The following is a 24,529-nucleotide window of genomic DNA, read 5'->3' as shown; positions in this document are numbered from 1 at the left end:
TCCACCAGGCTCCAGCCCCCCGCCCTGTGCACCTCTCTGACCCTGAGGCACCTCAACTGGTAGGAGCGGCATCACCTTCCCTCCCGGGACTTGTGACACTTAAGGGAGACACAGAAAGGACAAGCGTTTGGCTCCCTGGCTGGCAAAGAGCAGGTGCTCAATTGTCATAAGTGTCCGTATCAGTGAGGGTTCTCCAGACAAACAGAATCCATAGGGTGTGTGTGTATATACACACACACGTACATATGTACACGCATACAAAAATATACAGCTGTGTATATATGCAGTACGCATACAGACATATACACATATAGTATATACAATACACACATACATATATACACGCATATAAAATGCATAGTTTGTATATATACAGCATGTATACACACATATACACATAATGCATACAATACACACATACATATACACTATACATACACACATATAATAAAATGCATAGTTGTATATATACAGTACGTACACATACATATAACATATACAATATACACACCTAGGTATATATATATCATATATATATACATACATACAAAGATATATTAGGTGTGTATATATACAGTATACATACATATACTATACACACACATATAATAAATGCAATACATGCACATACATACATATAGACACACATATACACCTACATATAAAAGCATATAGCATAAAAATATATATGTGCTGTATATATAAATACACAGTATATATACATACATATATCATATATATAAAATATATACACATACATATATACAATGTATATACACACATACACACCTATACGTAAATATGCGCATGTATATACATATAAATACATACGCAAGTGGGTATATATACAGTATATACATATATACATATAATGCCTATACAACATATACACATACAGGTATACAACATATATACACACCTATACACTGTATACATACATACATACAGTGTACATATACTGTATATATACACACCCAAATATAAATATATGGGTGTGTATATATACAGCATGTTCACATGTATAATACATATACTATATATACACATACATACATATATACAATATATACACACAAATATATAGGTTTCTATGTATACTATATATAGGACTTACACATATACTACATACGCACGCACATATAAACATATGTGTATATACATATAAACGTGTATGTACATACCTTATATTCAATATATATGCATGCGTACACACATATATATAATATGTATACACACATATACAAATTAATAGGCTTGTATATATTCAGTATTTTTACATATATAGTTTTGTTTTAAGGAGTTGACTTATGTGACCGTGAGGCAGGCAAGTCAGGGCAGGAGTCTGGGCTGGAGACACAGGGAAGAGCTGATGTCTGAAGGCCATTGGAGGAACAGTTCCCTCTTTCTACGGAAACTCATTCTTCTCTCGTCCTTCAACTGATTGACGAGGCCCACCCACGCCGTGGCATTGACAATCTCCTTTACGCAAAGTGGACCGATTTCAGGTCCTTCCAGGTCAGGATACCTTCCTGACCATATCTGGGATGTTTGTGGTTGCCGGGGCCCCGCGCAGTGCGCACATGAAATTAACCATCCCCGTAGCGTTGATGACACTTTACTTTCTCCCCCGAGCATTGTCACTACTATTCCAATTAAAATGGGAGCGCCAAGAGGGCAGGGCATTTCCTTTTTTGCCAGTACTGAGCGTCCAGGGTCTGGTGCCTAGCATAGGCTAAATAAACGGCATTCTTGGGAACAGAAGCAGGGATTCCGGCTGTCACATTTAATGAGGAATTACAGTCATTAATGACGGGGGGGGGGTGGTCACGGTACGCCAAGAGGTGGACTCGAACCCGCCACCGCAGGCCCCGAGGGGTCTCCCCGGGTCCCCACGTCGGGCCGGTGGGGTAGGCCGGGGGCAGCCGAGGACGTGCGTGCGTGCGTTCGTGCGTGCGTGAGAGCGGGCGAGCCCACGGGGCGGGGCTGAGGGGGGGCGCGCGCGGAGCGGCGGGCGGGGCAGCGGGAGCGCGCCGCCTCTTCGCGCCGGGCCCCCCCGCGCGCGCGCCGCGAGTGGTTCAGCCCGGCCCCCGGCTCATTGTGCTCGCCTCACGCCGGCCCAAGATGGCGGCGGCGCTGGAGGCTCCGGGCCTGTGACCACAAAGAGGGAGCCGGGGGCCGGACGGGAGCGCGGCGGCGGCGGCTGAGGCCCAGGCCAGGCCCCCTCCCCTCAGCCTCCCGCCCGCCCGCCCGCCCGCCCTCCTCCGCCCGCCCGCCTGCCTGCCCCGCCCCCGCCGGCGGCGCCCCGCCCCTCCCCCAACCGCCCGACTAGCATGGTGCGGCGGCCGCGCGCGCAGACATGGGGGAGAAGCTGGAGCTGAGGCTCAAGTCGCCCGTGGGGGCTGAGCCCGCCGTCTACCCGTGGCCGCTGCCGGTCTACGTGAGTGCCGCCCGTCCCCTCCCCCCGGACCCCCGCCCCTCTTCCCCCACGGCGAGCGCTGGGCCCACCGAGAAACGGAGCGACTCGAGTCCCCAGACCCTCTTTGGACCCTCCTTCCCGCCCCGCCGTGGTTCTCCGCGGCCGTTTCCAGCCTCCGCGCGCAGGGTGGGCAGAGGGGAGCCGGGGCCGGCCGGGGGCGCAGACTCGGCCGCGGGGACCCCGCGCTTCCGAGGGGCGCCCCAGCCGGGCTGCCGTTGGCTCTGCCGGGCTGGGGTCCCCGGTACCCCCGGGCCTGGACTGCCGGCGGGCTTGCCTGTCCGTACTTTATGATCTGACATGTAGGGTTTCTTCTTCCTGGTAGTTAATTCTTGGCGCTGTCAACGTGCTTAGCTTTTTTATTTTTGAGGACACCCTTTTCTCCCTCTTTCCAGTTTTTTGTGTTTTTGTTTTGTTTTAGTTAGGCATTTTGTCCCTCTGATCTTGAGTGGCAGGACTGGCTGGACCTTTGGAAAGGAGGCATTCTGTTCCCTGATCTTGAGTGGGTGGGCTGGCAGGACCCTTGGAACGGAGGCGTTCTCTGCCCTGATCATGAGTGGGTGGGCTGGCAGGACCCTTGGAGAGGAGGCGTTCTGTCACTTAATTTGAGTGGGAGGGCTGGCAGGACCCTTGGAGAGGAGGCGTTCTGTCACCTAATTTGGGTGGACTGGCCGGACCCTTGGAGAGGAGGCATTCTGTCCCCTGATTTTGAGTGGCCTTTGGAAAATGACAGGGCAAACGGAAATTTACACAGGCGTCCCGGTGGTTCCAGAAATGTAGGGTGCCCAGCCGGGTGGGCGCCCGGCCTCTCGTCCCCGGTGGCGGCGTGGTGCGCGTGTTCGTGTCCCAGGGTCCACGCTTGGGCCCTGCAGCCCGCCTTCGGGAGGGAAAGCGCAGCGGGCGCCGTGGGCCGGCGCCTTTGGGGCGCTCTTTCGCGCGCTCGGCTTGCGGGGGACCGGCCTCCAGGGACCCGGCGGGGAAGCCCGCGCGCCCCGCCCCTCGCGCGGGCTCCGTGTGTGTCAGTTTGTGGAAACTGTGTCGCGGCCGGGGGCGGGGTCGGGACGCTGGGACCGCCCGGGAGCCGATGTTGGCTCCGGGCCGCGGTTCTCCCCGGTTCTCCGAGGTCCGAGGGTTTCCAGCCCGCCACTGCGCACCGGCGCTTTCTATTTTTGCTCTTCCTGCGCCCGGAGGCGCGGCTGAGCCCGGGCTCTGGCTTTTCCGGTTGGGTAGCTCCGGGTGGCCCGGTGGGCGGCCTGAGCAGTGGGCAGGGCGGGGAGACATCCCAGGGCACGGAAACTGAAAGTGGGGAGAACCTTCAGAACTCCAGCTGATCCACTTGCCTCACCTCCCCCGCCCCTCTTACTGCACTTGTCATGTACCGGTTGGCTGGCCGGCGCATTTTTCAAAATGTAATAATTCGTTTATCCTTAGTAGCCGTGAAGCATAGTTCACTTGTAGTGCACAGTTCTAGGAGTTTTGACAGATGATCGCCGTCAGGCGGCAGAGCAATCCCGTCATCCCATTTGCTGCCCTTTGGCGCCAGCGCGCCTCTAGCCTCTTGGCCACTAATCTCCTCTCTGTCCCTAAGGTTTTGGCTTTTCCAGAAAGTCAGATAAACGGAACAACAGTATGTAGCTTTTTGATTCTGGCTGCTTTGGCTCAGCAAAACCTATCAGAGATTCATCCCTGTTTTTTTTTTTTAATATTTATTTATTTAGTTATTTACTTGGCTGTGGTGGGTCTTAGTTGCGGCACATGGGATCTTCATTGCCGCGTGCAGGATCTTTTAGTTGCGGCGTGCGGGATCTAGTTCCCTGAGCAGGGACGGACCCCAGGCCCCCTGCATTGGGAGCGCGGAGTCTTAGCCACTGGACCACCAGGGAAGTCCGTCATCCCTGTTGTTGTGGGTATGAGAAGTCACCCCTTTTTCTTCCTGTGTTGTATTCCATTTTCCGTTTGTCCATTCGCCTACGGGTGGCAGGACTTGTGGGATATTTCCAGTTTTGAGGGGATCAGGAATAAAGCTGCTGTAAACATCCCAGGGCAGGTTTCCATGTGAACTTGGGTTTTTACGTCACTTGAGAAAATACTCAGGAGTGGGACTGGGGACTGTGCTAAGTGTATGTTTAACAACCCTTCTGCATCTTAGAAATTGGTATTTTTGAGTATTGGAAGAATTTAGAAATCCACTGTGACCCAGCACCCAGGCACTTGAAACAAAGATGAAAGTTCATCTGGAGATGGTCACGTTGTCCCCATCTCTGTCTTTTATTCGAGGCAGAGCAAGGCCACAGATTTGTAACCCTTGTAAGAAAGGCCTCATGTGTCCAGGCCCTGGCAGGACCTGGCTTTCTAGCGGTGGGCGGTTCTGAAGTGGAGAGCGTCTTTCCCTTGCTGGCCGGACCTCGCTTGGCAGGGTGCGGGGTGTGCTGCCTGCCTGGCCGGGCGCTCCTCCTGCTGGTCAGCAGCCGTTCCTGGTGTGTCTGTCCCACTACCAGGCAAGCAGTCAGGGGCCCTAGTGAAGGGCTCAGCGAGCCGCAGCCTTCCTAAAGCTTTGCGGGTAACGTCTGCTACCCTCCCATTTCCCCGCTGAGGAATTTTGCTTTCTCATGGGAAGTGAGGGGGCGGTACTTTGTAAGAGTTCGTATTTTGTGATGACTCGATGCTGAGTACATTAAGAAAATGGGCTCCTTCTAGAAGCTTAACTTTTCAGAAGGTCAGATTACTCATGTGACCGCACGTTTGAAATGACTGAGCTTGTTTGTTCATTGATTCATTCATTCTGCAAGCACCTCCTGGATATTTACACTCAGTGTTCCAGGGGGCGCGGAGGACAGTAGACAGTATTCTTATTCTCAAGAAACTTATGAACGAAGGACGGTAGGTGATCTATAAACACAGAAGGTCACCTGAGGTGTAGTGCCCCGTATATGGGACCAGCTGAGGTCCCAGAGGGTGGGGCTGCCAGGTTTGCCCTGGGGGAGGTGTGGGTGGCTTCTCTGAGGAGGGGGCACCTGCAGGAGGAAGTGCAAACAGCCACAGCCGTCCACACGCGGAAGTGTCCAGCCTCCAAAATGGGCTTTTGCGCAATTGACAAATGGGAGGGCGGGGTGCAGGGGGTGCAGGGCGAGTTTTGTTCCTTCTGTGACTGAGAGTTCCCAGATATCCACTTGTAGCTCACGGCAGCATTTCTAAAGCAGCATGGCCCTTCTTTTGGTGGGAAAACCGGGTCTCAGCTCAGGAGGGAGCAGGTGGTATCTTGGGCTGCCTGATGGCTGGGCAGGAGCCTGCGAGGGTGTGCAGTGGTCCTTCCCCTCCGTGACTCACTGAGGCTGTGGGGGTGGAGCGGCCCCAGCGTGACTGTCCCCGCCTGCTTCTGGCTTCCTCCTCAGAGCCCACAAGTCTCTGATGAATGCCCGCTGAGCAGTCATGCCCTTCACTCGACTGTGAGTAGTAGCTGAAGTGGGTGGCCGAGTGAGCCATCCCTCCCTGTGACTCAGAAAATATTTTCTGATCTGACCTCTGCTGGTATGAGTCCTGCCTGATCTGAGCTCAGGTGGAAGGCAGGTTAACCCTTTAACGACTTTCTGTGGGTGAAGTAGCCTCTTTAAAGAGGAAGGGATCACCTGAAAAGCCTGATATTTCATACGTACGTGACTGTTAGCTTTTGAACTTTTGTACCTTAACGTCCAAATGCTGCCTGTGTACTCTGTTCCTGGTGGGAGGAGCCAGAGGTGGCTGGCCCTTTGGATATTCACTAGGCAGGAGGTGGCGGGAACTGCAGGGGACCTGCCCCCAGTCTACCTCTAGGAACTGCATCCTTTTTTCCTTAATTAAACTTTTTTATTTTGAGATTATTGTAGATTCTTGCACAGCCGTCAGAAATAAGACGGAGACATCCCACGTTCTCTTTACTCAGTTTCTCCTGATGGTGGCATCTTACAAAGCTACGCACCGATGTAATGATTTTGTTGGCATTGGTACAATCAAGATACAGAGTGTTTGGTGTCCCTTTTGAATTCGGTGACCTGTAGGGTGCGACTGGCTGTGTCTGCGCGTCCCTGGGTCCCGGCCTGGCGCTCGTCTCCCAGGAAACCCCTCTCCTGCCTCTTTCTTTCTGCCGTGTCCTCCTCTCGTGGTCCTGGCGCTCTGCCCCAGTGCATGCGCCTTCTCTCCCTGGCTGTGGGATGACAGTCCTGTTTCCTTCCTCCCACTCAGGGCGCTGCCTGGAGGCCTCTTTGGCATCTTCTCTGTCCCTTCAAGCTGTCCCTGCCGTTCCCACCAGCCGGGTCTCCTGCCGCGCCCATGGCGTTGAGCGGTCCCAAGGGTGTTCACAGAGGACGTGCCGTGCTCCGCAGCTCACACGTGGCTCTGTAGTGCCTCCCTCACCGCCCGCCTTTGTCGTTCCTTCCCAGACTCTCTCTCCCCACCCATGGGCGCTGTCGCGGTGCCTGGCCCGGGGCTCTGTTCCTTGGCGCCCCTGTGTCGGACCGGGCCCTCTTCCTGTCCAGGGCGCCTGGCAGGGCTGCCGAGTCACAGGTTCCCGTGAGCTGCAGTTGGGAGGTCGGAGGCTGTGTGCTTCACTGAGTATTGACCTTGGATGACGATGTCTCCTCATCTCTGAGGGGCTTCCGTTTAAATCCCCTCAGTTAGTCATGGGGTGCGCGGCCAATGCCAGGAAAGCGCGTTAGACTCACACCAGGTGCACGGGCAGCCGGTGTGTGAGAGAGGTTACCTCTGAGAATGCTTCTCCCTTAAAAACCTGATGCGTCTTTTCCCGGGTGGGGAAGGGGTTTTGCAGGCTGTGTGCTGGGGGCCAGGGGGCCGCCACGGGGTGGTGCCCACAGGGATGGCGGGAGTCGTGAGGCTCGGGGCGGGGAGCTCTCAGGAAGGATTTGCACGTCGCATGGTGGTGGTGGCTCACATTTCCCGTGGTCTGCAGGTGGCTCCCTGGCGTCTGCTCTGTGCTCACCCTGCAGGCTGAGTGAGGCTCCCACCGGGGAGCAGGTGCTGGGGCCACAGGACACGCTGGGCCCACACCTGGTCTGGGACAGACACCAGGTGAAGGGGCGGGACAAGGGGAAGAGGAGCCGTGCTGGGTCTTGTGGGTTTTGTGTCTTTTTAAATAACAGCTTTGTCAAGATAGCATTCACACACCACCCATGTGAAGTGTACAATTTAGTGGTTTCTACTATATTCACAGAGCGGTGCAACCATCACTTCTAATTCCAGAACGTTCCATCAGCGCAAAGGGCCCGCAGTCCCCTGGCCCAGCCCCTGACACTAGGAACCCATTCTCTGTGTCTGTGGATCTGCCTGTTCTGGACGGCTCCCATCAGTGGAATCACACACTGTGTGTCCTTCTGTGTCTGGCTTCTCTCAACTGAGCATCGTGTTCTCAGGGTCCGTCCACGTTGTTGTGTCAGGGCTTCACCCCTTTGCGTGGCTGAGTGATGCTCCCGTGTGTGTGGACCAGGTTGTGGGGTCTCGAAGCCCCTGGAGAGGCGTTCGTTTGGCTTGGTCCTGGGATGGGGCGATGACAGTTGCACTGATACGGTGCTAACAGGACCCCTTGCTGGAGTGGGAGACAGTTGAAGGCTGGGGGTGCAGCTCGCCTTGGCCTTTGAGACCGCGGGGTGGAGGTCATGCTGCTGCTTGTCGCTTGGGGAGCTCCAGGTGAGTCCTTCTCCAGCTGTGCCCCCTCGGTTCCTGGGCTTTCCCTCCCTTCCCGTCACGGCCTCGGCCTCAGGCCGGACTGCTCTGTGGCAGTAAAGCATTTTCTTTGGTGAGGGCAAGAAAAGTTCTGGTGGTGAACTTTTGGTTGTTGTGTTCCCCCGTCCCACCGGAGTCACTGCACAACGGCCCCTCCATGCGGACCCCCGGCATCAGGCGCTAAGCACTTGCAGGCGCTCCTTGTGTGGGTGGGTGACCTGGGCTGTTACAGGTGGGCTAGTTTGGATTGAAGCAACTGAAATGGTCTTGTCACCCCTGGAGCCACCGTGGCACCCCGTCCTCCTATGGACACACCCATGCCCGTCCTGCAGAAGGACGGCTGCCCGGACAGCAGGGCGTCCCAGCCGGTCCTGGCTCTGCGCAGACTAGCTTCCGTGAGCTGCGGACCCAGGCGTGGAGCTCAGGGTCAGGTCTGGAAACGCTCCTGCAGGTGTGGCGGTAGGTGAGGGGGCACAGGAGCCACGCACATGCCCTACTGGGAGCCACGTGACGAGTCAAAAGGGGGAGGCGAGGTACGTTTTCATAGCGTTGTACATAACCGAGTATAGCCCAAATACTACGTTTTCAACGTGTCGTTTAAAAAATTAGTAAAGGGCAGTTTTACTTCGTGTGTGTGTGCTTGCGCGTGCTGTCTTAGAAATCTGCGTGCATCTTGTGCTCACAGCACACGTCACTGGAGTGGGCCAGCGCGCACCATTGCCCCTTGTCCAGGTGGCCAGGGGCCGCTGTGGGCACAGTGAGGCTCTAGACCCCTCTCCCTCGTGAGGGCTCCTTCCTTGGACCCTGGTCATCGGGACCCCAGTGTGCACAGCGGGTCCCACCCGCCCGGGTCAGGGCCACGGGCCCACCGTGTCCTGCACCGTGTCCGTGGCCCGGGAGCCACGAGCCTGCTCCCTCTTCTCTCTTCCTCCTCCAGCTGGACTTTGGCCTCATGGGGTCCTGGCAGCCCCTTCCTGTTTTCCCATGTTGACTGTTCTTGCAGTGCCAGTCTCGCGGGCAGGGTTTCGAGACGCGGCTCGGTCCCGAGACCAGCCTGGTTTGTCGCCTGGCCCTGCGGGGAGAGGACCGGGTGGGCGGTGGGAGGAGAGCCTCCTTCCTGGCTCTCTCCTTTGCATCGCTTTACCGGGCGGTTCCCATCCTTGGCCTGGCTTGTCCTCAGGTACGGTCCTGGGGCCAGGCAGCACCCCCTTGCTGGGGGCCTGCGGACATCCAGGGCTGACTGTGGACGAGACCCGTGTGATGCTGCACAGCCAATCTCTCTGCCACCCCTGCCCCTGTGTGAAATGCACTCATTTTCGATTGAAAACCTGTTTGCTTCTTGAATACTCAGGCCCACCGCAGGCGCTGGCCCTCTGCCTCCCCCTTCACGCCCTGCTCCCTCTCCTTGGCAAGTGGGTGCTCCCCAGCGGGGCTGCAGGCTGAGAGGTGAGGCTGAGCTCCTTCACTGGGCCTCGGGGCCCTCTGCTCACCCACCTGGCTTTCCTCCCAGACTGAGAGCCTTCTGTGGATTTTCCACTCCTCCAGCCAGACCTCTGCTCTCAAAGCCCTGCCACTGAGAGAGGCAGACAGACAGCCGGCAGAACTCCCGCCGTGTTCCATCTCCCGTGCCTTTGACTCCTCCCGCTGTGCTTCTCCACTTTGGGAAGCAGTGCGTGCATCACATCCTGGCCGCTCTGTCCCACTTGCCTTGGCCTCCACCCCAGGTCTCCAGAGGTGTGCAGAGCCTCGGGGAAGAAGGCAGCGACCCCCAGCCCGCAGGCAGTGCCCCCTGCAGCCTGCTGGGGAGTGGGGACCGCGGGCAGAGTCCCAGGGTGCTCCCCCTCGGCACCTCCTGGGCACTTCTGCCCCCAGCAGACGGTGATACAGAGTGTGGTCCCTGCTTGCTTCAGGCCGGTGGTTCTCTGAGCAGGGCCCCTGGGCCAGCAGCTTCCCCACCAGCTGGAACTGGTTAGGAATGCGGGTTCCTGGGGCCCAGACCTGCTGACTCTGAAACTTTGCGGGTGGGCCCCAGAGCTCCACTCTGACCAGGGATTCTGATGCTCGTCCCGGTGTGATGCCCCTGCCTCGGAGGCCCCCTGGGTCCCGGCGTCTTCCTGCTGCAAGTGGGAAGAGGAGGACGGAGTCCACGTCTTGTCTCCTCCCTAGTCTCTGCCCCCTGCCTCTCGCCGGGTCCTCGAGGGACGATGTTTCCAGATGTCGTGCCCCTGTCACCGTGAACCAGCCTGTGTGCTCAGGGGTGGGCTGTGCCCTGGCAGCGAGCACCCAGGAGGCCTCCTGTCCAGGCTCCTCACGCCGGGTGCAGGGCCTGCGGGGACGAGCAGGGGCAGAACCAGACCTGCGGGCGTCCGGGTGGAGTTCCTGTTCCCACACCTGTCTTCACGGTCAAGGAGGAGGCAGGGGCCTGCCGAGTGGGACAGCCAGACTCCCCAGCCCCGTGGGCGGCCCCCGCCCTCCCCTGAGCTGGGCAGGGGAGGGGAGCGGACGGGACGGGCTTGGTGGCGGCTCAGGCCTGATGACAGCCCCCGGCTTGCGCACAGCGTGCTTTTTCAGGCGGGAACGGCTGTGCTTATTGCGGCTGCTTTCCCAGGACCCCGCAGTGAGGCCGCGGCTCTGTGCTGAGCAGCATTTCGCTAAGCCTCTGCGCGGCTTCCTGCGGAGGCTCTGAGGCTGTCAGTGAGAAGAGCCTGGGTTAGTCACTGACTCAGCAGGCAGCCAGCAGCGGGCCGGGGCTGTGGCTGGGACAGGGAGGCCGGGCGTCCCGTGCAGCAAGACCAGGGCTGGCCTCAAACTCCGGAGTTCCAGGGTTCCCCTGGGGAAGGAGGTGTGGGCGCTCCTAAGCGCGGGCTTCCTCAGGGCTGTTCTCAGTTGGACCTTTCTGGGTCGGCTTCTGGCGTCAATCTGTTCTGAAGGCCTGTGAAGCAGAAGAAGAGGCCACAGCCGAGAAGCTGTGAGAGCTTCTGAATCATCGATGGTGATCAGGGCATCTTAAATCATACGACTCAGGACGGTCGCTGGAAGCTGGCCAGTCCCTAAAGCAGCATCCTCAGATAGTAGGAGGCACATCATAAACTGTTTCCTTCCTTTTGTTCTGGTTTGAAAGTTGAAAGCTTGGGAAAGCTTGAGTTCATCTCATCACAGATGAGACCACGTTCCAGGCCCCCGTCTTCCCAGGTCTGCGTGATTCGATCTGAGACGTAGTGGCTCAGCCAGGGCTGCGGCCCGCGTGCCGTGAGGGCCCCTGCCGCCCCTGCAGGAGGAGCGTCTCTGGGGCGCGTCCAGCCTCCTGGGGGGCGCCGAGGGAGGGAGCGCAGTCCGAGCCGGCACGGGGCTGCCACGCGGCGCACGCTCAGGCACACGCGCATGCTCACGGGGTCCTTTCAGAGCGCACACCCTGTTTTGTAACTCCACAGTGGTGACTGGAATCAGACTCTCCTGGCTGCTGCCACGTCCTCCTGTGGCTCTAAGACTTGTTCTTACGGGCCGTGCTCGCAGGGTAGTGTATCGGCCTAAACGCAGACGTGAATTTAGCAGCTTGAGACGACGCACACTGATGACCTCCCGTGGTTTCTGAGGGCAGGGATTCAGAGCAGGCGGGCCAGGGGATTCCGGCCGAGGGTCCCTCAGGAGGCTGCAGTAGGGGCTTTAGCCGGGGCTGCCCCATCTGAAGGCTGGACTGGGCGGGATGCCTGGCTTCCAGGAGGCCCCTCCCGTGGCTCCTCTGCACGTGGGCCCCGCAGGGCTGCTGAGGCTCCTCAGTGCACGGGGGCCGGCTCCCCTCAGGAGGAGTGTGACGTGGGAGAGCGTTGGTGGAAAGTTCTAGACCCTCCTCCTCATCCTGTGACTACCTCAGCGCCTTGTACACTGTGCTGTGTGCGTTTGTCTCTGAGCAGACCCTGCAGGACAGCGTGGCGTCTTCTCTGCTTTCAGTGGGTCCAGGAGCCCAGGGAGTTCAGGGCTGCCAGGACTGTCTTTGTGGACTCACTGAATGTTGGGGACCAGGAACAGAGTCTGTCGGCCGTGTGAGTGTCTGAGATGCTCAGTGTCTTCCTACTGAGGCGGAGGTGCTTCTAACGATACCGTGCATTTCCTCCTGTAGGTTTTGTTGTGGTTTTTTGTTTGTTTGTTTTTGCCACACCGTGCAGCATGTGGGATCTTAGTTCTATGACCAGGGATTGAACCTGGGCCCTCGGCAGTGAAAGCACAGAGTCGTAACCACTGGACCGCCAGGGAAGTCCCTGTTGTTCTTGTTGTTGATAGCTGTTTTGAGATGTAATTCCCACAGTCTTCACCTCATCCACCTAAAGCATGCTGTTCCCTGCTTTGTAGTGTATTCATTGAGTGCAGTCGTCACTACTACCAATTTTAGAACATTCCATCACCCCGAGAGGAAACCCCGTCCCCATTAGTATCCCTCCCACCCCCCTCTACAGCCCCTGACAACCAGGAACCCACTCTCTGTCTCTGTGGATCTGCCTGTTCTGGACATTTCCCATCAATGGAATCACACCCTGTGTGTCCTCCTCTGTCTGGCTTTTCTCACTGAGCATCGTGTTCTCAGGGTCTGTCCACGTTGTAGCGAGGGTCAGTGCTTCACACTTTTTCATGGATGGATAATATTTCAGTGTGTGGAGGGACACATTTGTTTATTTGTTCATCTGTTGATGGACATTTGGGTGGTTTCCACCTTTTGGCGGTTGTGAATCACGCCTCTGTGAACATTAATGTTCAGGGGTTTTTTTGTGTGTGGTTTTTTTTTTTTGGTCGTGTTGGGTCTTCGTTGCTATGCATGGGCTTTCTCTAGTTGTGGTGAGTGGGGGCTACTCTTTCTTGCAGTGCGCGGGCTTCTCATTGCAGTGGCTTCTCTTGTTGCGGAGCACGGGCTCTAGGCATGCAGGCTTCAGTAGTTGCAGCATGCAGGCTCAGTAGTTGTGGTGCACGGGCTTCGTTGCTCCGCGGCATGTAGGATCTTACCAGACTAGGGCTCGAACCTGTGTCCCCTGCATTGGCAGCTGGATTCTTAACCACTGTGCCACCAGCCACCAGGGAAACCCAATGTTCAGCGTTTTGTGTGGACAAATATTCTCATTTCTCTTGGGCAGACACCAGGAGAGGAATTGCTGGGTCATTTGCTAACTGTTTAACCTTTGAGGAGCTGCCAGACTGTTTTCCAAACCCAGCTGTCCTCACTGTTTCCTGCCGTTTGCCAGGAGGCCTTGGGGCCGATCAGTGGTTCTTCCCAAGGGTTTCTGGGTCAGCAGTGGTGCTGATGCTGCGGGTCGCTTCCCCCGTCTCGGGAACCACTGGTCTGCAGGGCTGTCCTGTGCTGGACCGCACGTGCTCCATCTCCCGCCCCCTGCCTTGTCTAAGTAATATGAGTTCAATGGATATTTACTGCTCCGTCCTTGGTAAGTTGGAGGATGTTATTAAGAACGATAGAAGATTGGTTTTTTCCTTTGCCTTAAAAAATAAGACTCTGGGCAAAAGGTCACATATCGTAATTCTATTTACAAAGGTCCAGAACTGGCAAATCCACAGAAACAGAGAGTGGGTTAGTGTTATCAGGGGCTGGGGAGGGGATTGGGGTACGTCTGCTAATGGGGTGATGGGATGTTCTGGAACTAGATAGAGGTGATGGTTGCACAGCTCTGAATGTATTAAAACCCACTGAACTGTATACTTGAAGTGGAGGCCCATTCTGTGTGAATTATATCTCAGTAGGGCTGCTGTTGCAAACATGAGGCTTAGGACACAAAGGGTGTTTCCGGAGTTGTTTGACCTGTTAGGAACACTGCGCCGTGGGGGGCCCTGTCCTGGGACCTTACGGGCATCCGTGCCCTGACCTGCAGGGACTCTGCCCGCGTTGCCATCCTCCTCTGTGAATCGTGGAAATGGTGGCCTGGGCTGAGAGGGGCAGTCGCTGTCCCGGGGCAGGGCTGGCAGCTCTGGGCCTGACCATCTCACCTCCGGCTTCAGCCCATGCTCTTCGCAGCCCCTCCTCTCGCTGTGCATCCTTTCGAGACCCCTCCTCACCACGATAGAAACCTTCACTGGCGGGGCAAAGGTGCAGTCTAGAGTTACAGACCGTCCACACGATGCGTCGTCCTCACTTGGTTTCTGCGCAGTCTTGGGTTAGCTGGCCGCCAAGACCCCGGCGAAAGGCCAGAGCGACCCCCGATGTGCTCCTCGGGAAAAGCGGCGAGGCCAGCCCTCTGGGCGCAGTGGGGCCAGGAGAGCGCCGCTGTGGCCGGGAGGGAGGACCGCTGCTTGCCCGCTCCCGGTGGTTGCACGACTGGTGTTTCCCCATTTTACAGATGGAAACCGAGGCCTGCAGCGGTTCAGGGATTCAGAGCCAGGCCTGTGGCTTCCAGGCTGCAGGAGCACCCGGGGGAAGTCCTGGGGAAGGAGGGTCGGGGGCTTAGACTCCGTCCCGGTCCCTTCCCCGCAGCCCACTGGGCGGCAGGGCGCTGCAGGAACAGGCGCTCCCGAAGCCAGCGTGTCCCACGTGACAGGACATGGCCCCAGCGCTGTGGGTAGGGCTCTCTGGTAGGTCCCGCGGGTCGGGAAATGAGGCGGGGAGTCCTGGGGGCTGCAGCACCCGCCTCCTCTGGTCGCCACCATCACCGGAGGGTGGAGGGACGGCTCTAAACCCTGTCCCATTGTCTTTCAGGACAAACACCACGATGCTGCTCATGAAATCATCGAGACCATCCGGTGAGTGTGGCACCTGCTGGGGCTGGGCCTCAGGGGCGGGGCCTCGGGGTGGGCCAGTCCTGAGTTCCCAGCAGCCCCCCAGCTGTGCGCTCCCCCATTCCTCCATGCTGATCTGTGTCAGCATCGTCAGCATCGAGGCGGCTTGGGAAGCGGGGCTGTGGGGTCAGGGGTCAAGTCCTCTGAGTGTGACCCAGGACAGGTCTTGGTGCTTCGTGAGCTGGCTTCCTGTGGAAGAGGCTGGAAATCCTGAGTGGCCAGCTTCCCGAGGGACCCCCCCTCCCCTCTCGCCTCATCACCTTGCTTTACTCTTCTCCCGTGGGGTTTGGTGTGACCTTTGGGTTTGGGCTGCTCTTCCCTCTGTGAGCCTGCCCCGTGCTGTGCGGAGGAGGCCGGGTGCCCAGGAGGCTGACCCGGACGAGATCTGGGAGGGGGGCCGCCGGCTGTGTTTCTAGTGGGCTGTCTCCTCACGTGGGACCTGAGGGTCTGCGACGGCCTCCAGAGTGCCCTCAGGGGCCCACGCGCGGAATCCTGCGACCGCTCTTGGCTTTAGATGTTCCACGTGTGTGACCGTGGCCCTGGCATCTCGCTGCATTGTTCCTTAAAATCCTTAGCTGTGTAGCCACTGCCTGGGCCACACGCCATTATATCCACTTGAACCTGGGGCGGACGGGCTGGCAGTGCCCCAAGGAGGAGTCAGGATTGGGGTCTGGGCTGTGACATGAGGCCCCGTCCTGCCCCTGGTGGCTGAGTGACCTCAGACTCCCTGAGATTGTTTTCTCTGCTCTCGGGTCTGAGCAGGGCCTCCTGCAGGATTGTCTGGAAGACTGAGTGAAATCATGGGTGTGAGTCTTGCAGGGTGGGCCTGTCCAGGGGTGGTGCTGAGAATTTGGGATCTACTTTTTTTGTTGTTAATGGTGTAATATATCATAAAAATAATGGTTTATTTTTAAAGAAGACTGCTGGTTAGGAAGTGGGGCTGTGTGATTAGGCAGGGGGCACTGAGTCGGCCTGCCTGGGTTCTCACCCGCTCCCCGGAGCCGGAGCCGAGTGAGCTCCGGGGGCGGGTCAGCCTCCCTACCTGCTTCCTTTCTGCAGGGAGGGGGTGTCTCCCTGCAGTGCGGGGCGTCAGGACTGGGTTTGCAGCTGTCCAGCCGGGCCTGGTCCTCGTCTCACAGGCGACTTCACCTCCTTCCCTCGTGTCCCCGAAGGCGGGTTCTGTTCACTGGCAAAGACAGTGGTTACCTATTTTGTTTTTCCTCTTATTTTACTTTTTATCCTGGAGGATTTACGACATGCCTAGAGGTAGGCAGTGGGTGTTATGAGCCACCCAGCCCAGCACTCGCCGACTCTCAGCTGCTTTTGTTTCACCTGTGCTTCCATTCACTTTCTTCTTTTCCATGTTAGGGTTTATTATGACACAGTCGAGGTGTGGTTGAAGTGCAGGAGACTGCACGTGTGGAAAGTGTACAGTGGCCGACGTGGATGCGTGGGTGTCCCCATGTACCAGTGTACAGAGTCACCCCTGCGTTTCCTTGTGCCCTCTCTCGGCCACCTCTCCCTCCCTTCTGTCCCAGGCAGCCCAACCTGCTTTCTGCCGCTGTGGATTACTTTGCATTTTCTAGAATTTTACATTTTTTAAAAATGTAACAATAGTTTTTCCTTTTTATTCGTGAGGAGTGCATCATTGCAGGATGGACCACAGTTCTCTCATTCGTTTACCAGATGACAGACATGTTTGGGTGGATCTCGATTTTCGGCAATTGTAAATGAAGCTGTTGTAAACATCCCGCGGAGGTTTTTGTGTGGACACATCTCCCTTCCTTCCGCGTAAATACCGGGGAGTGGGATTGCTGGGTTGTGCTTGAAGACAGGCTGCCAAGGTGCTTTCCAAAGGGGCCGCCCCACCTGGCGCTGCAGGCAGCGGTGCAGGACCGCTCCCGTGGCTCCCGTTGTTGGCAGGTGATGTTCACTGGGTTGTTCTTGCTGGTCCTGTTCGAGTCGTGGGGTGGTATCATTGCGGTTTTAATGAGAGTTTTCCTAATAATTGATGATGTTCATCATCTTTTGCCTCGTTTTAAAAACTGGTTGTTTTTTAATTATTGAATTTTGAGCATTCTTTATCATTGTGATTTATCCTTATCAGGTATGTTTTCTTCTGGTCTGTGGCTTGTCTCTTCATGCTCATGACATTGTCTTTTAAAGAGCAGATATCTTAAATTTTGATAGAAGTCCAGTTTATCACCTTTTTTTTTTTCTTTATAGTTTGTGGGTTTTTTGCATGCTAAGACGTGTTTGCCTAACTCAAGGTCACAAAGGTTTTCTCCTGTGTTTTCTGGAAGTTTTATAGTTTGGGTTTTACATTTATATCTTTTCATCCATTTTGAATAAATTTTTACATGTGGTGCAAAGTATGGGCTCAAGTTTATTGTTTTGCATGCCAGACGTCCAGTAGTTCCAGCAGCATTTGTTGATGAAACTGTCCTTTCTCTGTGGAATTTCCTTGTCACCCTTATGAAAGATCAGTTGACAGTGTACCAGGTGGTTTATTTCTAGACTCTGTTCTGTGCCGCTGATTCATGGCTCTCTCCTTCGGGCAGTACAAAACCTTGGTTACCACAGCTTTATGGTAAGCTTTGGAATCAGACAGAGTCAGTCCTCCATCTTTGTTCTTCTTTTGAAATGTTGCTTTGTTTATTCCATCTCCTTTGCATTTCCATGTAAATATTAGAATCAGCTTGTTGATTTTTGCACAGTTTAGTTAGGAATTGAATCTGTAGGTCATCTTGGAGAGATTTACCATCACTGTTGAGTCTTCCAATCCATGAACATGGTATACCTTTGCACTTACTTAAGCCTTTCAGCACTTCTCTTGGCAGCTCTGGCATTGCAGTGTTGAGGTCTTGGACAACCTTTTGTTAGGTTTATTCCTAGCTCACTCATGCTTTTGGCACTACCATAAGTGGGATTGTGTGTTAAATTTTATGTTCTATTTGCCTTCTGGTAGTGGGTAAAAATACTGTTGATTTTTGTGTATTAACCATGACCTTGTGCTTAATTCATCAATCCTAGTGATAGTTTTATAGATTTCCTGGGACTTGCTGTGGAAATAATTGTATCACCTGTAAGTGGGGACAGCGTTACTTCTTCCTTTACAGGCTTCATGATTTCATTTCTTTTTCTGGAGCTTATTGAATTGCCTGGGACCTTCAAGACTGTTTTGCAATGAAGTGGTGAAATCTGGTATTCTTGCCTTTTCCCTGATCCTGGTGGGAAAGGTTTAGTCTTCCACCACTGAGGTGATGTTAGCCGTAGGTTCTTCACAGATGCCCATTATGAGTTTGAGGAATTCTCTACTATTCCTGGTGTTATTTTCCCTAGGTGTGACAGTGGCATCCACTTATGTTTTAAAAAAAAAGAAGCCATAACTTTTACAGTTAAATACTGAAATATTTATGGATGAAAACGTCACGTGTGGTCTGCTTCCAAATAGTATGGAACGGGTGCAGAAAAAGCATTTGACAAAACAGTGTTCCTGATAAGAGCTCTGAGTACAGCAAGAGGCACATGGCATCTACATGTCTTGCCACGATGACATTAACTTGGATCATGTGGTTGAGGTGGTATCTTCCAGATTTCTCCGGTGTAAAGTTACTGTTTTCCCCTTTTTAATTAATAAAAATCGTGGGGGAAATATTGGGTTGGCCAAAAGGTTCATTCGGGTTTCTGAACAAACCTTTTGGCCAGCCCAATACTGGGAGGCTGTGCAGATATCCTGTTTCTTCTTGGACTTTTGCTTCTGATTTTAGCATCCAGAGGTGGGTCTCACCTGCAAGGACTAGTTACTGGGGCATTTGAAAGATACTTTTTTTTCTTTTTTGGCCATGCTGCGTGGCATGCGGGATCGTAGTCTGAACCCATGCCCACTGCAGGGGAAGCGCAGAGTCTTAACCGCTGGACCGCCAGGGTAGTCCCAAAAGGTGCTTTTCTGTTTCCGTCATTCTCCCTCCATTTATTAATTGGAACTCTTCTGTGAGGAAGGGCTGTTCCTCCGCAGGCATTGACTTCATTCTGTGGGTCATACCCCGCTGCTGCATTACTTGTTTTGCTCCTCAGACTGTTCCTGTGCTGGCCTGGGGGGCTCTTTGGGTTTGTGCCCAGTCCCTTTGACTTGGCCTCGCCCACTCTGAGCACATCCTCACTTTCTGGAGCCGCCAGATGCTCCAGAGTCATCTTGAATTTGCTGTGTCCCAGCCCAAGAGTCGGCCACTGCTCCAGAGAGCTCTGGTTTTTCCCCTGGAGAAGAGTTTGTGCTGTTTTTTGTTTTTGTTTTTTAATTTTTATTTTTGGCTGTGCTAGGTCTTCGTTGCTGCGCGCAGGCATTCTCTAGTTGCGGCGAGTGAGGGCCACTCTTCGTTGCGGTGCACGGACTTCTCGTTGCAGTGGCTTCTCTTGTTGTGGAGCACGGGCTCTAGGTGTGTGGGCTTCAGTAGTTGTGGCTCACGGGCTTAGTTGCTCCGCGGCATGTGGGATCTTCCTGGCCCAGGGCTTGAACCTGTGTCCCATACATTGGCAGGCGGATTCTTAAGCGCTGCGCCACCAGGGAAGCGCTGTGCTGGTTTTTGAGAATGGGTTGCTTGTCTTCTTACTGAGCTATAGAAATTCTTAACATGTTCTGACTGAGTGCCTAGTGAGGTAGTGTATTGTGCATAGTGTGGCTGATTGCAGCTTGAACGGCATCTTGAGGAGTGGAAGTTTTTAACTTACCGATTTATTCTTTGATGGTGGGTCATCTGGGTCATATCCAGGAAATCTTTGCCTGCAGAGTCATGCAGTTATTCTCCTGTTTTCTTCAGGAAGCTCTGTGGTTTTAGCTTTTACATCCAGGTTTAAGATCGATTGTGAATTAATCTTTGTTTATGTCTGATGAGGGTTTGTGTTTATGGGGGTCAAGATTTTTTTTTTCCATTCACTATTCGATCCTTCTAGTCTCATTTGTTGAAAAGATGTTCCTTTCCCCATCAAATTGCCTTGGTGCTTTTGTCAAAAATCAGCTGTTAAAATTTAGTCTGTCTGTGGATTCCATGTCCTGTACCACTGATCTGTTTGTTCACCTCTCTGCCAATACCACACTCTTGGTTACTGTAGCTTTACGTTAAGTCTCAAATTAAGGCAGTGTGAATCTTGCAACAGTGCTGTTAGTTTTGAAGACTATTTTGGCTGTTCTGGATTCTCTGCCTTTTTTATGTCAATTTGAGAATCACCTTGTCTGTTACTCAGAAGAAAGCCTACTGGACTTTTTTATAGGAATTATTTTGCAGTTCAGTTTGAGGAGGAGATTTAACAATATTTAGTCTTGTATTCCATGAGCATTGTTTGTTTGTTTCTATATTTACTATTATGTTGTCTTTAATTTTTCTCAGTGATGTTTTGTTGTTTTCAATGTAGAGGTCTTGCAAATTTTTCATTAAGATAATCCCTAAGGATTTACATTTCAATGTTGTTTTTTTGTTTTTGTTTGTTTTTTACATTTATTTATTTATTTTTGGCTTCGTTGGGTCTACATTGCTGCACGCAGGCTATCGCTAGTTGTGGCGAGCAGGGGCTTACTCTTCACTGCGGCGCGGGGGCTTCTCATTTGCGGTGGCTTCTCGTTGCGGAGCACGGGCTCTAGGTGCATGGGCTTCAGTAGTTGTGGCTCGCAGACTCAGTAGTTGCGGAATGCAGGCTGTAGGGCGCGTGAGCTTCAGTAGTTGTGGTGCACAGGCTTAGTTGCTCCGTAGCATGTGGGATCTTCAGTAGTTGCGGCGCACGGGCTTAGTTGCTCCGCGGCATGTGGGATCTTCCCGGACCAGGGCTCGAACCTGTGTCCCCTGCATTGGCAGGCGGATTCTTAACCACTGTGCCACCAGAGAAGCCCAAGGGAACAATTTTATATGTTACTAAAAATAACATTAAAACGTGGACTTCCCTGGTGGCCCAGTGGTTAAGAATCCGCCTGCCAATGCAGGGGACACAGGTTCGAGCCCTGGTCCGGGAAGATCCCACATGCCGCGGAGCAACTAAGCCCGTGCGCCGCAACTACCGAGGCTGCGCTCTAGAGCCCGCGAGCCACAACTGCGGAGCCTGCCTGCCACAACTACTGAAGCCCACGCGCCTAGAGCCCATGCTGCACAACAAGAGAAGCCACCGCAATGAGAAGCCCGTGCACCGCAACAAAGAGTAGCCCCCGCTCGCTGCAACTAGGAGAAAGCCTGCGTGCAGCAACAAAGACCCAACACAGCCAAAAATAAATAAATAAATTTATTTTAAAAAAAGAAAAATTGTTCCTTTTTAAAATTCTTTCTTGCTGGCATTTATAAATATAGTTGACCTTTGTCCTGTGACCTTGCTGAATTCACATGAGTTCTGGTAGGTCCTGTGTAAATTCCTTAGGATGGTCTGTGTATTGAGTCATGTGTATGTGAGTAGGGACAGTTTTGCGTCTTCCTTCCTGGCCTTTATTCTGTGCATTCCTTTTTCCTGCCTGTGGTGCTGTCCAGGACCTGTGGTAGAAGGCTGAAGGTCCCTGCCCATCCCATCCTTGGGGAGCGCAGGATCGCACCGCCAGCTTGGTGCTGGCTGCGGGGGCCCTTGCCTTCTGTGCTAGGGGCCTCCCAAGGGAAAGCAGGTGTGCTGGACAAGAGCTCGCCAGCGGTGAAGGCGCTCACCCTGAAGGCCCAGGTGGAGAGGCTCTGATGACCATGGGGGCAGTGACTCCAGGGGCCCTTGGGTCTGAGGGAGCCGGGGGCTGGGGGGGATGACACACGGAAGCCAGCACTGCTCAGCTGCTGTGGTGACTGTGAGCTTGGGCGGGTCTCGCAGGGAGGGGAGCCAGACCCCTGAGGTGGGAGCACCGGCCACCAGTGGCTAGGGCCGGTGCGTGTGTTTGGAGGGGCCTGGGGTCTGTACGATGGAGAAAAGTACCTGCTGCTGGGTGAGGCAGTCTCGCTGGATGACACAGGGACCCGGGCGGGCACAAGAGAGCCAGCTCTCCTTCCTCTCCAGATCTGTGGTCTCCTTGTGCCCCTCCTGGCAGAGCCCCAGGCACCAGCGGGCTTGTTGCTGAGAGATAGTAGCTCCACCACGACCCCATGCCCTTCATCAGGCGGAGGGTGGCTCTTTCCATTTCTGTTTTCCTGGAAGTTTTTATGTGAATAGGAATTGAATTTCGTCGTGTGCGTTTTCTGCATCTGTTGAGGCGATCGTATGACTTTTTTTCTCTTTTATTCTCTTAATGAGGTAAATTACAGTGACTAGTTTGTTTTTGTCTTTGTTTTTGTTTTGGCCGTGCCACACGACACGTGAGATCTTAGTTTCTCAACCCGGGATCAAACCCATGCCCCCTGCAGTGTAAGCGCGGAGTCTTAACCACTGGACTGCCCGGGAAGTCCCTACAGTGACTAGTTTTAGAATGTTAAACAACTTTTCATTCCTGGGAGAAACTCTACTTGAATAAGATGTATTGCTGACTTCAGTTTACTAATATTTCTAAAGGATTTTTGTGTCTGTGTTTGTGAGGGATACGGGTCTGTAGATTTCCTTCCTCGTGATGACTTTATCTTTACAAGGCTTTGTCTTTCTCTGGTTTTGCTGTCAGGGTAACGTTGGCCTCATAAAGCTGAAAAGGATTAGTGTTACTTCTCCAGTGATTCATAGAATTCACCAGCGAAGCTACCTGGGCTTGGAGTTTCTTTGTGGGAGGTATTTGATTAGGAAGTCACGTTCTCTAATACGTATAGGGCTATTCATATGTTCTGTTTCTTCTTCTGTCAGTTTTGGTAATTTGTGTCTTTCAGGGAATTTGTTCATTTCTCCCAAGTTGTTGAGTTTATTGACATGCCATTTTTCATAATATCCCTTAATTTCCTTTTATTCTCTGTAAGTTCTGTAGTGATGACTCTTCTTTCACAACTTTTCTCAAGATTGTATCAGGATCCAATCAGGGTTACACCTTGGGATTGGTGGATATATTTTTGTCTTTCAGTCTGCAGGTTCCCCCTCCATCTCTTTTTTTCCCTTGCACTGTTTTTTTGTTTTTTGGGATCTTAGTTCCCCAACCAGGCATTGAACCCAGGCCCTTGGAAGTGAAAGCTCTGAGTGCTAACCACTGCCCTGGCCCACCAGGGAATTCCCTCAGTGTGTTTGTTGAAGAAGCCCCGTTGTTTGTCTTGGAATTAGTTAATTCTTCAAATAATAGTTCCCTTTCATTTCTGGTCGATACGTTGCTTTTCAGACTCCCTGATTTGAGCTGATTTGATTTCCTAGACCCTGTAACACATTAAGTCCATTTAGCTCCCAATGGACAACATTGTTGGAACTTGAAGCAACGTAATACTTGTGTAATTCATAAGGACAGCATCATTGTAATGATGGCATTGTAAAGTTCACAGCCTTTGTGTTTTTTTGTTTTTTTTTTTGTTTTTGCGGTACGCGGGCCTCTCACTGCTGTGGCCTCTCCCGTTGCAGAGCACAGGCTCCGGACGGGCAGGCCCAGCGGCCATGGCTCACGGGCCCAGCCGCTCCGCGGCATGTGGGATCTTCCCAGACAGGGTCACGAACCCGTGTGCCCTGCATCGGCAGGCGGACTCTCAACCACTGCGCCACCAGAGAAGCCCCACAGCCTTTGTTTTGAAGTAACACCTCCCTTCACTCTTTCACATTTTGAGTTGGGTAACGAGGATGTTTTGTTTTTGTTTTTGTAGAGTAAACAGTGTTTAAGAACAGTGTTGAGAGTAAAAAATAGAGCACTAATACTAGTTTTCTTTGTGTTTCAGGTGGGTCTGTGAAGAAATCCCAGATCTCAAGCTCGCTATGGAGAATTATGTTTTAATCGACTACGACACCAAAAGGTAAGCCAGGTTCTGCCTGGACTGCGTCTCCACTTGGGACGGGCTCAGCGTGTGTGGACACAGCCTATAATTAGATCTTCCTCGATGCTGCAGGCTGATGGGAAAGTTCCTTTTAGAGTTTCCTTTCAGAGCCAGCATTGAGTTATTTTGGTAGGAAATGTTTATCCAATATTGGCAGAGGCTGTCAGAGTGAGGACATAATTGGACACTGCACGTTGCAGCAACTGGGATTGGTGTGTGTGTGAAACTACCCCAAGTTAGGAGTCACTCTTCACGGCAGGCAGCTGCCAGCGCCGGCGGCCTGGCCTGGGGAGCCTTGGTCCCTGCCCAGCTCTGGTCAAGGTCTCACTTGGCTTTGGCCACGTCTAGCAGTTTCCTACAGCCACATCCTGGGTCTCCAAGGAGAGTCCTCTGGGTGGGGAAGGGCGAGGCCGTGTCTGGAATGCCTGCCTGGAATTTTTTTTGTTTTTCTTTGAGAAACGCTCCTGCCTGTCTCTGTCCTTGGCAGGCTCGAGGTGGCACGCAGGCTCGGGCTTAAGTAGCTGCTTATGGCAGAGAACGCGGCCCCGAGGCGCCCTCGAGCCCCGCACAGGCCCTGCTGCCAGGCCTGCTCACGTGGGCTCACTTCTGTGTTTGGAGGACTTGTGGTCCTGGCCGGCCTTCCCAGCCTCAGTCAGCCCCTGGTCCCACCCCCTTGCCTCCCCCTCCTCCCCGTTCAGTCATC

The 24,529-nt window shown here is 53.8% G+C and overlaps 1 protein-coding gene across 1 annotated transcript in view; it reads left to right on the top strand.

Annotated features, from left to right (window-relative positions):
• The first annotated feature begins 1,943 nt into the window (after positions 1-1,943).
• DOT1L (DOT1 like histone lysine methyltransferase) overlaps positions 1,944-24,529 on the top strand; it is a 55,807-nt gene continuing 33,221 nt past the window's right edge. Inside the window, exons 1-3 of the mRNA XM_079915951.1 lie at positions 1,944-2,437; positions 14,874-14,917; positions 23,731-23,805. Of these exons, the coding sequence (XP_079772077.1) occupies positions 2,357-2,437; positions 14,874-14,917; positions 23,731-23,805 (200 nt within the window). The 5' untranslated portion in view covers positions 1,944-2,356. The remainder of the gene's footprint in view (positions 2,438-14,873; positions 14,918-23,730; positions 23,806-24,529) is intronic.

This window comes from Stenella coeruleoalba (genome assembly GCF_951394435.1).
Source record: "Stenella coeruleoalba genome assembly, chromosome: 3".
NCBI lineage: Eukaryota > Metazoa > Chordata > Mammalia > Artiodactyla > Delphinidae > Stenella > Stenella coeruleoalba.
The sequence above is the reverse complement of the archived record's forward strand: the minus strand, read 5'-3'. Positions and strand labels throughout refer to the sequence as shown.